This window comes from Oryza glaberrima, chromosome 7 (genome assembly GCF_000147395.1).
Source record: "Oryza glaberrima chromosome 7, OglaRS2, whole genome shotgun sequence".
Classification (NCBI taxonomy): domain Eukaryota; kingdom Viridiplantae; phylum Streptophyta; class Magnoliopsida; order Poales; family Poaceae; genus Oryza; species Oryza glaberrima.
The window spans coordinates 263,072-277,477 of record NC_068332.1 but is presented as its reverse complement, the minus strand read 5'-3'; the positions used below and the strand labels follow the sequence as shown (position 1 = coordinate 277,477).

Genomic DNA, 14,406 nt, shown 5'->3' with positions numbered 1-14,406 from the left:
CTAGCTAGACATGCGATCGATGCGTGAGTGCTATGCTTGTCGCACTTACAGATCTGTGCATCATGCATATGCACTGATGCACATACATCCCATGCAGCTGCGAAGCCTAATTGGTTGCTTTATTACTCTGTTTCTTCGCCTTTTGTTTTTGCTATGGATTTTCCTTTTACACAGATGCTATTCTAATCGTGAGTATCATGCTTGCTTGTGCATTGCACGACGCGACGGATGGCTTTATAGGGTTCAGTTTTTTCCTATCGATCAGCTGGTTTTTCTAGTGGACAGGACAGTTTTTCTGGATAGATTTTCGGTTAGAAACACTATTTTTCAATGGAGTAGTCCTAATTTTTTGGTCGGGTGTTTTTTTTAGGAGTGGAAAAGTTTTTTTACGTGAGGGATCGGAATTAGGTTGATTTTCGGGTGGAAACACTAGGTCCTGAATGGAGTCCTAGTTTTTTGCTCGGGTGTTTTTTTAGAGTGGAAAAGTTTTTTACATGAGGGAATTAGGTTGATTTTCGGGTGGAAACACTAGTTTCTTAAATGGAGTCCTAGTTTTTTGGCCGGGTGTTTTTTTAAGAGTGAAAAAGTTTTTTTACGTGAGGGAATTAAATTATATGGTGAGAAAGGAGGAGGACGACCGTAGAGGCACAGTGGGAGAGGGATTCGACTGCTGGTTCTTTAGGAATGACCGTAGTACTACTCTCTCTAGACGGATGTGGATTTTCATCATATCCTCGAGGGGACATCTCTCGTTGTTTGTATGTCATCTATTTAGGTGGCATGTATGAAACGAGGGGATATCCCCTCGAGGGATGAAATCACTTTCCCCCTCCAGACCATAGATCGAGGCACAGAGGGAGAGGGATTCGACCACTGTTTGACGGGGTGATAGTTGCGCAAACTAATTAACCATCCCACTAGCCCGTGCATTTGTGGTTGTAATCAAACAGACAGTTCATATAACTTAACAAACTGCAATTGGACCGTCTAGAGGGTCAGTAAGACTATCGGACTAGCGAACCGATAGCTCGACTGGTATATCCACTAATCCAGGTTTAATAACTATGACTGAGAATGTAAACTGAATTCACTAAAAATCACATATATTTTTGAAATGACAAAACTGTCAATATCCTAGATATGGGATGCCCTATACATGTATAACTAGATCGCACGGGGCCATCATATGCCAAGTCTTGTAAGGAAACAAACCTTGTGCATATGGCAAAAGTTCTAAATAGATAAGGAATGAGTCCCAATATAAGAAAAGAAATACATAGTCCAATTTATGCCCGATCAAGACTATTTGGATTGTATCCATATTTACCTCCCTGGTTTTAATTGGACAAGGGACACTTGGGGGTGGGGGGTTATAAATATAAGACCCTAGACGGGACAAGACAAGCATAATGCAAAAGACAATAACCCAAGAGAGATACAAATCGATATAAGCCACCCTCGATCTCGCGAGTCAATACGTGACGAAACTAACTATAGGTAATTGTTGAGCCCAAGATTTACACCGATATACTGCCAAACTAGATTAGGTATTCATCCCTATACTTCTCATGAGAGATTGATATATAATGGCAACACCCATCCAATAGGAGTAGAGCTATTACCCATCATCAGAGGGTCTAAACCCACACAAAAATCTCCGTCTCCCTTCTCTCTTTACATATTTGTCTGCATCCTCGTATCAGCTGATCCATATGTCCTTCAAATTAAAAAACCACATAGGGATGGAGATCGGGGTACAACCCGTTGACAATAACGTGCTAGGTAAGGGGCGCTGGTATTCAAAGGATTTGCGAAGAGATGGCTTCAAGTAGTGGATCTTTCAACGAGGGGATACTTCGACGACTTCGGATCTGAGAGATATGACCTGATTGAAGTACGTTCCCCTTTCACTGGCCTGGAGATCATGAGGAAGAGAGGGGGAGAAATGGAAAGACGAAGAAGAGAGTAGTATGGAGAAAGAATATAGAGTGCATGACATGTGGGTCCCACATGCGGTCAACATGCCACGTCAACAAAAAGGCGCTTTTCAAACCAGCGAAGAAGTATATTTGCACGGAATTCTAAGAGATGGTGGAGACGTTATATCCGGTTTTATGGTTGAGGGAGGAGATTCAATCACGAGCAAACGATAAGGGTGGGAAAGTATAGACCTCCCTGTGTGCAAGTGCAAGCACAAGCACAAGCACAATCTCCTCCGTTGCACTTTCCGGCCCACAATGTAAATCGCACATGTCGTTAGGTTTTCATTATGGGCCGAGCGGCCCAGTTAGAGGAGCGGGGGCGGCGCGTTGGCTTGGGTCCCACTCCCACCGAAAATTTCAATTCTCCCTCCCTCTCTCTCTCTCTCTTGTGTCGCTCCATTCCCAAATCCAAATCCAAAATCCAAAATCCTCTCCTCCTCCTCTTCTCCCCGCCGCCTCCGCCGCCGCTCGCCCTAGCCCTAGATCCGCTCGCCGGCCATGTCCACGCGCGCCACTCGCCCCGGGATGCTCCACCAGAAGGAGAACGCCGCCGACGCGCAGGCCGGCAAGCGCCAGCGCACGGCCGCCGGGTCCGCCGCCCGCGCCCCGCTCTCCGCCAACGCCGCTCCGCCCGCCCCTGACCCCGCCATCGAGTTCGCCGGGAGGGACGATGTCGACGCCCTCCTCAACGAGAAGATGAAGGGCAAGAACAAGATGGACTACAAGGTCAAGGATTTTTCTCCTCCCCATTTCTTCTTCTTTTCCCCCCACACCCTAATTTACGGACAGACTTACTATTGCTAGATCAGTATTTCCCCCATAGTCGTTTCTTATGGATCTTGGCCTTATGCGTGGCTTGCTACTGCGGATTGGGATATTTTTTACCTCTTTCCTAAATACTGTACTAAGTAAATACTAGTACATAGCCGGTGTTCCTTCCCGGCTGTCAAAATTGATGCATGTTATGTTCTCTACCTTAAAATGTTTAAACAACTTAAGCCACGCCCAGAGTTCCAACCAGAGGATTCGACAACACTACAGTGGCAGTAACCCTACTGAACTACCTGTAACAATTGGTTAGGTTAGAGGCTGTGTCATATGTTATGTTGGCTACTCAGTAATTTGGATAAGTCATTTCTGTATGCTCACACCAAAAGGACTAGCTAGAGCAAATACAAAACCCTCAAACAGTCTGAGACAAACAACTGTCTAATTTTCACAATGGATAATCCTGAGCACCATGTTGCTCCAAGGACCTGAACCGCAAATGTGTCCACTGAACTATATAAAATTGGACAGCGTCCTTCCACCGCCTTGGTGAAAAGATGTTCTTTTCGACTTAGTAGTTGAAATTTGAATGTTACTTTGCCGTTTGGTTTGCTACCTTGAATGACTCATCATCTGTGTTTAGTTGTTTACACTGGCTGATATTTTCTTTTCCCATGCTGTGATTGTTTCTGCAGGGGAAGAGCGAGCAAATGATGGAATACATAAAAAAGCTACGGGCTTGCATCAAGTGGCTGCTAGAGAGGGAGGATACAAACCTGGCTGAGATTGGGAAGCTCAATGGTCTACTTGAGGCAGCAGAGAAACATCACTCTGAGATTGGTACCACCCTTTCATTTCATATCATGACACTTTGTGCGCTTGTTGATTCTACTGACTGAATCTATGCTATGTCATCTAGTGGCTCAGCTGAAAAGTGCAATAGAAGAATCAAAGGCAATAAATGAGGAGCTTCAGAGACAGTATGCTTCTTTAGAGGAGAATCTAAAGAGAGTGGAGGCTGAGAAACTGGTGGGTGACTCGTGCGTCTGGTTAAGTTCCCTCTTATTGCTCCAGGAGTGTTCTATGATTAACAAATTTTTGAAATGTAGGATGCCCTTAGGTCTTTTGGAGATGAAAAGGAAGCAAGGATTGCTGTTGAGGCTTCCCGAAATGAGCATTTAGAAGATCTTAGAAGGATTAAGTTGGAGGAAAAACGCCTTAATGATCAGGTCTTACTTTCTTTCTAGAAAAGCTTATGTGATTAATAAATAACTCTGCACTTTCCATTCACTACAGATTATGCTTTGACTGTGTTTTGGCTCCTTTAGATCAAGATGCTTCAGGACACAAATAAGAGGCTTCAAGAATACAACACTAGTTTGCAGCAGTATAACAGCAACCTCCAGGCTGATGCAACGAAGAATGGTGAAACAATAGCAAAGCTGCAGAAAGAGAAGAACACTATGGTAGAAACAATGAATGGTTTGAAGGACCATGCTAACTCTGTAAAGATGCAGCTAGATTTGGCAAAGGTATGATCTTAGTCCCGGCGTTTCAGTACAAACATCTGTTCATCTTAAATTATACTGCTGTATTGCATTGATTCTGTGGTGATAAACAACGCCTCTATTCCATGCAGTCTTCCCAAAATGAAGCTCTAAAACAAAAGACCGACTTGCTAAAGGAAGTTGATAATCTCAGGGGTGAACTCCAGCAAGTAAGGGATGACCGTGATCATAAATTAGCTGAAATACATTCCCTGTTGGCCGATGTAAGTACATACAAGGAAATGACTGGAAAGTCGGTAGCAGAATTGGATAATGCCATGACAAGAAGTACTGCCCTTGAGGTATGCTCCTGTGCTGTAATTGATTCAATGTCTAATTACTGTTATTAGTGCAGCTAATGTATTTTCAATACAGGAAACATGTTCGTCCCAAGCAGAGAGAATTAAAACATTGGAGCTGCAGCTTGCATCAGCTAACGAAAAGTTAAAGGTGCATACTGAAAGCCTCTTTGTTTCAATATATTATATCCACAAGCACTTAAGGACTTGCTATTTTATTTAATTATGTAGAGATCTGATTTGACTACTATGGAGACGATGACTGAGTATGAGAAGCAAAAAAGAATGTTGGAGGATCTGCAATTACGACTCGAAGAAGCTGAGCAACAAATTTTGGATGGAGAGAATTTGCGGAAAAGACTCCATAATACAATACTCGTAATGTCTCTTAAACTGTTCTTGGTCTTTTGTGTTTCTAGTGTTGTTGCTAAGACTCTTGCATTGCAGGAGCTTAAGGGAAACATTCGAGTATTCTGTAGGGTGCGACCTTTATTGCCAAATGAATCAGGAGCTGTTGCTTATCCAAAGAGTGGAGAAAACTTAGGTCGTGGCATTGAGTTGACACATAATGGTATAGTAACACTTACTGCGATCCTTCTGTGTTTTTTACTTTCATGTCTGCACCTCTTGGAAGATTCATCTCATTCCAGTAAATCTTCATTTTTCTTCACAGCTCAAATGTATTCTTTCACATTTGACAAAGTATTTGAGCAGTCGGCATCACAAGAAGATGTGTTCATTGAGATTTCCCAACTCGTCCAAAGCGCCCTTGATGGCTACAAGGTAACATTTACTTGTTGCTGTGTTTTGAGAAGTGCAAGAGCACAACCTCGCTATAGGAGAGGGAAAAAAGTTTGTCCATAAAAGTTAGTATTTATAATTCGTGCTAACTGATGTGAAAACAACTCAGGTGTGCATATTTGCATATGGCCAAACTGGCTCGGGTAAAACATACACAATGATGGGAAATCCAGAATTGCATGACCAGAAAGGATTAATTCCGAGATCACTTGAACAAATTTTCCAAACAAGCCAGGCTCTTATTTCACAGGGATGGAAATATAAGATGCAGGTGAGTTCTTACCCACTTCAATTGGTCAGTTTGTTTGAGCTAACAAAGGTGCAGGCTTTCTATAGTTGTAACTGTCATGTTTACTTTGAACATCTAGGCATCTATGCTGGAAATCTACAATGAAGCCATACGTGATCTGCTAGCCACTAATCGCACAACTGTTCAAGATGGTGGTGCTTCAAAGTACAGTATCAAGCATGATGCCAATGGTAATACCCATGTATCAGATCTCACAATCGTCGATGTATCGAGTATCAATGAAGTTTCTTCTCTCCTCAAGCGGGCTGCTCAGAGCAGGTTACACTCTAGTTCTTCTCATCAGTTTTTCAAATCTTCAATTAAATTCATGAGAACAGAAGAATATAAAGAAGGCAAAGAACCTGGATATAGTTTCTGTGAGCACATAGAAACATAATCAGGTTAGCATAAAGCCTGAAGTGAAGTTAGAAGCATAATTTCAATGAAATGCAATAAGTCAAAAACTAGCTTTATTATGACACCATTTTCAAAATCTTTGTGCTTTACATACTGTTGTGCTATAGAGTGCACAATAATTTAGCTGAATTCTCCAAGAAAGAGTTCTGAATCTGTACCTTAAATTTGCTGCCATACGTTGTACACAGCTTTATTATTTATCTGCAGATCTGTTGGAAGAACACAGATGAACGAAGAATCATCTAGAAGTCATTGTGTGTTCACGCTTCGAATTTTTGGTGTCAATGAGGTATGCGATATCTTCTAATGTAGGTCTTGCTAATGCCTGGTAATTTTTTGTATTCATCATTTGGATTGTTTTCTCTACAGGGAACAGACCAGCAGGTGCAAGGAGTGCTCAATCTAATCGATCTTGCCGGCAGTGAGCGGCTTAACAAGAGCGGTGCCACCGGAGATAGGCTAAAGGAGACACAGGTAATTTGCTATTTCACACCTCAGTTTTTGTTGCATCTAAGGTGTATACATGGTACAATGCGTAACCACTGTTATGATATAAATTTGCTATTTAGGCTATTAATAAGAGCCTCTCATGCTTGAGCGATGTAATCTTCTCCATTGCAAAGAAAGAGGAGCACGTTCCGTTCAGGAACTCAAAATTAACGTACCTGCTACAGGTAAATTCTAAGCACTCAGCTAAGAATATCTGCAAACTTGTTCTAGTTTCCGTGGCTATAATGTGTGAATGATTTTGTTCCCCTTGGACACAGCCATGCCTTGGAGGAGACTCGAAGACACTTATGTTTGTGAATCTGTCTCCAGAGATGTCTTCTACAGGGGAGTCAATTTGCTCGCTACGGTTCGCAGCACGGGTGAACTCGTGCGAGATTGGCATCCCTCGTCGTCAAACCCAAGTGCGTAGCTTGGCGCAAGGATGAGTTGGCTTGGACAAAATGAATGTCCATGACTAATTGTATTTGTGTGTTGTTTGAGGGATGCAATGGATCATTTGCATCCCCTCGTGTGTTGGTTGCTTAGAGGGTGTGTATAATATTCTGATTTGGCATGTGGCTTTGTTGATTGTACGAGCATCGCATTGCATTACATTACAGATAGTACTGTAGTATCTAATTTGTGGCTGCATCAATGTGCAGTGGTAGTAACAAGATGTGAGGTTGGTTGTATTTTATTGGAGAAGTGCCCTGTGTTGTGTTGGGCTGGCTTTGTTTGGATGATAAAGACAGACAAGTAATTGGAATTGAAATGCTCTGTTGCTTTTTAGTACTTACTGAGTATGAAGTTATATTGCATAGCGTAGATGTGAATATGAATGTGTGTGTGATGAGGAAGATATATATATATATATATATATATATGTATGACAAGTAAAGTGAGAGAAATACAGTACTAGCTAGTACACCAACAGAAACACTAGGCCATCTTTGCCATGACCTCCTGGAGGATGATCTTGGTGTCGGCATAGGAGGAGCCGATCTGGGTGTCGTCCTTGGTGCCGCAGGCCTTCTGGAGGCGCTCGAAGCTGTCGAAGAGGCGGGTGGCGAGGTCGAGCAGCGGGGGGCGCTGGTCGTCGGAGGCGGCGGAGATGAGCTTGTCGAAGTCGAAGTACATGAAGGTGGACTTGAGGCGGAGGTACTTGGTGACGTAGTTGGCCCTGTCGGCGTTGTTGCCCAGCAGGTCCTCCAGCGCCAGCAGGTCGAACGCCGTGCTCCGCAGCCTGTACGCGTGCGCCGCGTAGCTCGGCCCGATGTCGGCTATGTAGATGCCGTTCCTCACGAACGTCCGGCTCCCCGTCTCGCCATTGTTCAGCTCCTCTGCACACACAATATATATATATATATATTGCAATCACTATATTTATATATTTTGTGTGTGTAATGGTAATTAATTTACTCCTCACTGTTGACAATCTTTGGCACCGGCAAAGGGAACTCAGTGAGCCACCACCCATTGTTTGCCGGCTCGTCGTCGGTGGCGGCGCAGGCGGGATGATGCTGGAAGATGGTGGCGGCGGCGGCTGCGAGGCCGACGGAGAGGCAGGCTGATCTCCGTCCGCCAGTGGAGCACGCCGCCACGAGGAGGAGCAGCCTCCGTGGTGTTGGCCGGAGGAGGCGGCTGGTGCTGGCAGTGGCGGCGGTGAGGCCTGCTGATTGGAGATAAGTGGCCATCGAGGATGTGTGTCAGTGTAGCAAGGGAATGAATGGATAGCGCGCGATGCCACGAGAGGATGAGGAAAACCTTCGCCTTTGCAAAAGTGCACCACATAGATATTTCTCTCGGTTTGATGGGGCTGCCTCTCCTAGTTATTCACTGGGCCACAGCCCACAATGTATCTTGGGCCGACAGAATGGCTGCATGAAGGAATTAGTCCAACTTGCCTCCCTCCTCTCTCGCTCTTGATTGAATCGTCCCTCTTAACCGCTAAACCTGGTATAATGCCTCCACCATCTTCTTATTCTGCAGGAGGTGATTCAGTGATTGTGAGTTAGTTTGTTTCGTTTTCCACGCACACACTTCCCGAATACTAAACAGTGTGTTTGTTGTAAAAATTTTCTATATGAAAGTTGCTTTAAAAAATCATATTAATCCATTTTTTAAGTTTAAAATAGTTTATACTCAATTAATCATGTGCTAATGGCTCACCTCGTTTTGTGTATTTTCTCAATCTCCTCTCTTCCTCTCCTCTCAATCTGGTGCAAACCAAGGCATTTACATGTGGTTAGGGGTGGACAGAAAGCTTGTGGTTCGTTAGTTCGCTCGGCTCGTGACAGGCTCGACTTGGCTCGTCTCGTTTGAATTTCCTAACGAGCCGAGCTGGCATCTTAGCTCGTTAGAGATAACGAGCCAGCTCGAGCTGCTCGCGAGCCTTAACGAGCTAGGGTTACCAGGCCAAGTCAGGTCCACAGCCAACAACACACATACATTATGGCCCATTGGCCCAATAGACTCATCAAAAAAACTCTAGTTCACCTCAGCCTGAGACCCTGACTCCCTGTCCACCACCGTCTTGCACATATCACATTCGAATCGCATCAGCGGCTTGGGCGCTTGGCGCATCTTGGCATCTCGGCCATCGCCATCGGCGCTGTGCTGCCGCCGCCGCTCTCCGCCTCTCCCCCAGTGCCCGCCGTCGAGCTCGCCTCCTCCTCGTGGTCCAACCGTGAATTGTCCAAGTGTCGGCGGAGTTGTAGAGGTTGAGTTCATCCCCTCCACCGTCGAGCTCCTCCTTGTAGTCGCCGTCGAGCTCAAGCTCGAGCTCGTTTTCTCCGCCGTCAAGCTCCTCCCCTCCTCCCCTAGTTGCAGACTTGAAGTGCAAGCGAGGTTGAGCTGCTTCCTGTGCTCGTCAGCTATGTCTCTTGCCCCTAGCTCGTGAGAGCTAGCTCGAGCTTGTTGATGAGCCGAGCCGAGTCAACTCGACATCCATCCCTACATGTGATTCCATTTGTACACGTCAACAAGTTTGACCATGGTTAACTACCCCGTGAGTAGAAACTTTGCAACAATAGAAGAAATCGATTTGTAACTGTTTCGAATTTGGAGGACGCGATTCAGCACAACGCAATAGTGGAAGGAGGCAAAATAGACTTAAGCTGTGTTCGATGCCCATTTTTCGCGCACGCTTTTCAAACTGCTAAATGACGTGTTTTTTAATATAAAAAATTTCTATATGAAAGTTGCTTAAAAAATCAAATTAATCTTTTTTAAAAAAATTAGCTAATACTTAATTAATCACGCGCTAATAAACTAGTTTATTTTTTATGGATACTGTACCATGGCGAACACAATCGTCCACTACTATTAGCTAGTAGTAGAGTCCTAAAATAGTCGTAAACACTGGTCATGCAGATGCAGCCGTGCAGGTGATGAGGAGCACTAGTACAGTACAGGTACCAATAAATCATAAGTATAGATAACGTAGATCCAGTGACATTCATTGATGAGGTTTGCGTTTCCAAGGCCATCTGCATCATCAGGTAGCTGCAACATGGATCCACCAATACATGCTCCATCCAACGCCCATCCTTGCTTTAATTTATTTCACCACAGAAAAAAAAAATTCTCCAGTTCAACTACACAGAGAGAGTAGACGAGACGAGACGACACAAGTCAAGTTGCTTTTGCATTTGCATACGCACACACTTCCATCTCAGTGTAGCGAAGCAACCGGCGGCGATGGCGATGCGGTGGTGCTATGTCGGCAAGGCCACCAAGATCTTCTTCGCCGTCCTGGCCCTCCTCGCCCTCATCGGTGTCGTCCTCGCCTTCCGCGCCCTCCTCCACCGCGCCAAGTCGCGCGCCAGCTCCTCCTCCTCCGCCTGCGCCGCCGCCGACGAGTGCCAGCCCATCCTGCCCGACACCGTCCCGCAGCCCTCCATGCCGTCAACAGCCGCCACCACTCCTCCGCCGCCGCACCAATATCCCACCTTCCCCCCACCGGACGCCGCCATGCCCATGCCCATGCCGCAGCCCCCACCCCCTCTGCAGCCACCACCACCAGCGATTGCGCAGCCCCCTCCCGCATTCGCCTCACCGCCTCCTCCCGACGCTCTCGTGCCCCCGCCGCCTCCTCCCGCTGCGCCTGCGCTGGTGACGCCACCGCCGGCGTTACCGTCAGCTCCTCCGCCCGCACCGGAGGCGCCAAGCCCAACGGCCTCCTGATGCCGCCGATTCTTCATCTCAGATTCAGAGCGGCTACTCTAGTGTGTCAGGTAGCCCGGCGATTCGATGTACTGCTAGTGATTCTGGCTAATCTTGCAATTCATTCGCAAAATTTTGCCTTGCTGAAATGCTGAGTTGAGTTCATCTCTGATGTTGCGTGAGTTGATTACACTGTACAAATAGTTGCCTGACAATTCTGTTGTTCCACCATCAAATTCATTTGTTGAATTTCAGTTATCTGAGGAGCATGACAGCGATGGATCTCATCTGTTTGTTTGTGATTGTGCCAATTAAATTACCTACCTATCTCGTACCATACACACGACGGATGTTTGACCGGCATTGACCATCCTTGGATCCTGAACATCCCTTTCCAACTGTTTTCTTCCGTGCGTCAGTTGCTAATTGCTTTTCTTTCCTCAGAGGAAGTAAATTGGGGGATGCATTCAGATTCACCAAACTACTCTTTGCGCATCTTCTCCTTCCTCAAGGATCCAAAATAAAACGCTCAAGGCATTTCAGTGTCAAAGAGAAGATGTCATTTTCAAGCACAAAAAGAACTGTAAAAGAAAAGTCAGCAATATATAATCTTCTCCACTTGTTGCATGCATGGTGGATAGCCTACAATGTGGCCACTACATTTCCTCTAGGCAAACACTAGGACAAAAGTGAGCTCCCCTCCATCCATTTGTTTTCCTTCATCTGTTATTCACCACTGTAAATTTTCAGTAACAGGCTAGTTTTCTTAGAAGAAGTATGTAATAAGGTCGGTGGCTTTACTTTCACTCATCAACTTGTCTTATGCACTTGAAGAATCAAAACAAACAAGCAGTGGCAGCACGCATATGACCTGTAAGGATGGAATCATTTTTCCTCGCAAAACAACAGAAGCAGGTGTCACTTTTCATAAGTTTCCACCGGATGGATCAGATACATGAGCTGTACTAGCATTTCCTCTGTTTAGCTTAATCTATACATGTATGCTAGGAATTGTGTAGCCATGAATCCGTAGATTCCTTTTAATATATTTTTCGACAACAAATCTACCGGTGTAATCTCCATCAGCCAACCTGTATAATTATAAATAAAGCATATTGGTGGACAGAGGTTGAAAAGGTTTTGACCAATATATAATCAATACAACCACCATAGTGTCATACATTTGTAAACAAAAAGCAGGCATACATGCTGCATCTCCTTTAAGCATATTCAGTTCTTCCCCTGTTATCCCTCATAAGAGCAAGTTTAATAGTATAGCTAACTACTAGCTCCAAATCATCTATAGCCAATGTAATAGCCAATTCGTACAATAGTCGCTTACTATACTATTAATACCTGGTCCTACCTGTCATACACACATTACGTCTTGGAGTCCATACTGCAGCTGGCTACAAATCTGTAGCCCGCTGCTTTTCTCTCTCTTTCTTTATCTTTTTAAAATATATTTATAGCTGCTTATAGCCTGCTACTGTACCTGCTCTAAAGCTATTCTGCACAAATCAAGAAGGCAGAAAAAAAAGTTCATTTCTTCAGATAGCTAGGAGCCTAGGACTAGGAGAATATATATAGTTTTGCTGCCTAGCCAGTGATACTCATACTCACAAATTAAAGGGCAAAAGCAACCACCAGCCTTGCCCCTAGCAATATAAAGATACAGATGAACCTCATACATAACAAAAAAAACAGAGAATGCGGCAATGCTAAACGAAGCTTCTTCTCCTTTAAAAAAAGTCTGTTCTTTTTCCCATAAGAAGTCATAAAACAGTCTGTTGCATACTTGCATTGCATGAACCACTGCATGGATTGTCTGTGTGCAGTTGCACCATATATCTGCAATAACATCTGGCATCATCTACTAGCCAGATCTATCGATGATAAAATGTCGATGAAGACACACACAGGAGAGAGCTAGCGAATCAACTAGAGCGAGGCTAGGATAAGATGGGTGGAACTCCAGTCGTTGCCGAGGTAATCAGTGACACCGAACTGGTCCGGGTTGATGGAAATGGATGAGCTTCCTAAGACGAACTTGATGATGCTGATCTCGTTGCGGTTGCCGGTGAAGTTGAACATGAAGAAGCGCCTCAGATGGGTCAGCCGGCCGGGCACGGCGTCGAACAGGAACTCCGGCGTTGCAGGATACTGCTCCCGATTCTCATCGATCGAGATCTCCCTGGGATGCTCCAACTGATCAACATCGTAGTATCACCATTAATTACTTGCACTTTAATCATTGATGCACATATATTCATCATGTAAGTAGCCATGTAGCTAGCTAGGATTCATCATTATTAGAAATTAAAGATGAGAGTAGGGAGGTAGAATGAGTGAGCGACCTCGTTGGTGATGAAAAGGTTCCTGAGACATGGCGAGCTGCGAAGGAGATGCAGGACGACGCCTGCTTGGCCTTGGTTTGGCCACATTCCCTCCACTCTCAGAACCTCTATTCCCCAATCCGGCAGATTCATGCTGTCCACGATCTTCGACAGGTACTGCATTTGCATTGCAATTCCGATTATATTCTTGTTATATGTATAGAGTGCAGAATATATGCAGATGAGTGTATATATATATACCTCGATGCACCAGCCGGAGATGGCGAGCTCGAGGACGCCATGGAAGCCAGCCATGATGCGACTCATGTTGGTCCCGACGTTGAGGAAGGCCATGAAGTGGTGGAAGGGTGCAAAGACGTTGTACCACCACAGCTTGTCGTCCATGAGCAGGCTCACCTTCCGCGCCGACAGCCTCCTCACGCCGCCCTTCTCGACGGCGACCATGTTCCGCCCGGACAACACCAACTCCTCCACGTTGGGCGCCGACACCTCGAACGGCACCATGCCGTACCCGCCGCACCCTTCCAACACCACCCGCCGGACCGACGGGCTGCGGATCTCGATGCCCACCGTGTCCTCCCTCCGCGCCACCGCCGTGAACCTCAGGTGCAGCAACTCCAGCAACGGGCACCCGTCGATGAGGTTCTGGAATTGGGTCGAGCTGCGGAACCCCGCGTGCTCCAGGCACAACCGCCTCAGCTGCGGGAGATGGACGGCGCCGTCCACGTCCAGCCGCAACCCACGAGCGGCGGCGTGCACCACCAGCCGCAGCTCCACCAGCGTCTCGCACCGGAACAGCGACGCCGGCGTGTGCAGGGCGGCGCCAATGTTGACGTCGAGCCTCTCCAGGCGGTGGTGCTCGCGGGACGCCAGGCGGTCCAGCCAGGCCGTCACCCTCCGGTCGCCGTCGGTGTCGTAGCGCGTGTGCGCCAGCGACATGGACTTGATGCCGGGGCCGGAGTGGTTGAAGACGACGCGGTCGACGATGGCGGCGAAGGTGGAGTCGAGGTCGAGGAGGTGATGATCAGGGATGGTGGATGCATCCAGCTCGTAGGCCTCCATCCCCATCCACGCCTCACGCAACCTCCTCGACACTGCTGACGCGCGCACCACGTCTCCCACATCCGGCAGCAGGAACATCATGATGCACTGCAGGATGCATAGAGGAACATCATCCATGCACGCCATCGATCTGCCCTGTCAACCCAACAAAATTAAGCTAACTGATTAATTCCAACTTACCTGGAAAACACCAAATTTCATCATGTAATTTGAGATGACTAGTGTGATAAC

At 46.2% G+C, this 14,406-nt stretch overlaps 4 protein-coding genes across 5 annotated transcripts; 2 read left to right on the top strand and 2 right to left on the bottom strand.

Moving 5' to 3' along the window:
• The first annotated feature begins 2,373 nt into the window (after positions 1–2,373).
• On the top strand, positions 2,374–7,384 carry LOC127779863 (kinesin-like protein KIN-14N). The gene is made up of 16 exons (XM_052306784.1): positions 2,374–2,708; positions 3,446–3,590; positions 3,670–3,779; positions 3,860–3,979; positions 4,079–4,282; positions 4,390–4,599; positions 4,673–4,747; positions 4,828–4,974; positions 5,044–5,167; positions 5,270–5,379; positions 5,507–5,668; positions 5,766–5,965; positions 6,311–6,392; positions 6,473–6,577; positions 6,673–6,777; positions 6,871–7,384. Exons 1-16 carry the CDS (start codon positions 2,481–2,483, stop codon positions 7,036–7,038), a joined length of 2,295 nt encoding a protein of 764 aa, XP_052162744.1. The 5' UTR covers positions 2,374–2,480; the 3' UTR covers positions 7,039–7,384.
• Positions 7,385–7,433: 49 nt separating this feature from the next.
• On the bottom strand, positions 7,434–8,363 carry LOC127779864 (photosynthetic NDH subunit of lumenal location 3, chloroplastic-like). Its single transcript, XM_052306785.1, has 2 exons — positions 8,019–8,363; positions 7,434–7,932 (listed from the first exon to the last, which is right to left on the bottom strand). Exons 1-2 carry the CDS (start codon positions 8,284–8,286, stop codon positions 7,532–7,534), a joined length of 669 nt encoding a protein of 222 aa, XP_052162745.1. The 5' UTR covers positions 8,287–8,363; the 3' UTR covers positions 7,434–7,531.
• Positions 8,364–10,199: 1,836 nt separating this feature from the next.
• On the top strand, positions 10,200–11,584 carry LOC127780530 (extensin-like). The gene is made up of 2 exons (XM_052307448.1): positions 10,200–10,827; positions 11,012–11,584. The coding sequence occupies exon 1, from the start codon at positions 10,292–10,294 to the stop codon at positions 10,775–10,777; it is 486 nt and encodes a 161-aa protein (XP_052163408.1). The 5' UTR covers positions 10,200–10,291; the 3' UTR covers positions 10,778–10,827; positions 11,012–11,584.
• A 925-nt stretch (positions 11,585–12,509) lies between these two features.
• Positions 12,510–14,406, bottom strand: LOC127780539 (uncharacterized). 2 transcript variants are annotated; one of them, XM_052307459.1, is made up of 3 exons: positions 13,354–14,406; positions 13,114–13,269; positions 12,510–12,964 (listed from the first exon to the last, which is right to left on the bottom strand). In XM_052307459.1, exons 1-3 carry the CDS (start codon positions 14,299–14,301, stop codon positions 12,698–12,700), a joined length of 1,371 nt encoding a protein of 456 aa, XP_052163419.1. In that variant the 5' UTR covers positions 14,302–14,406; the 3' UTR covers positions 12,510–12,697. The 2 variants fall into 2 exon arrangements, with proteins under 2 accessions (XP_052163419.1, XP_052163418.1); XM_052307458.1 differs by having other exon boundaries at positions 13,114–14,406.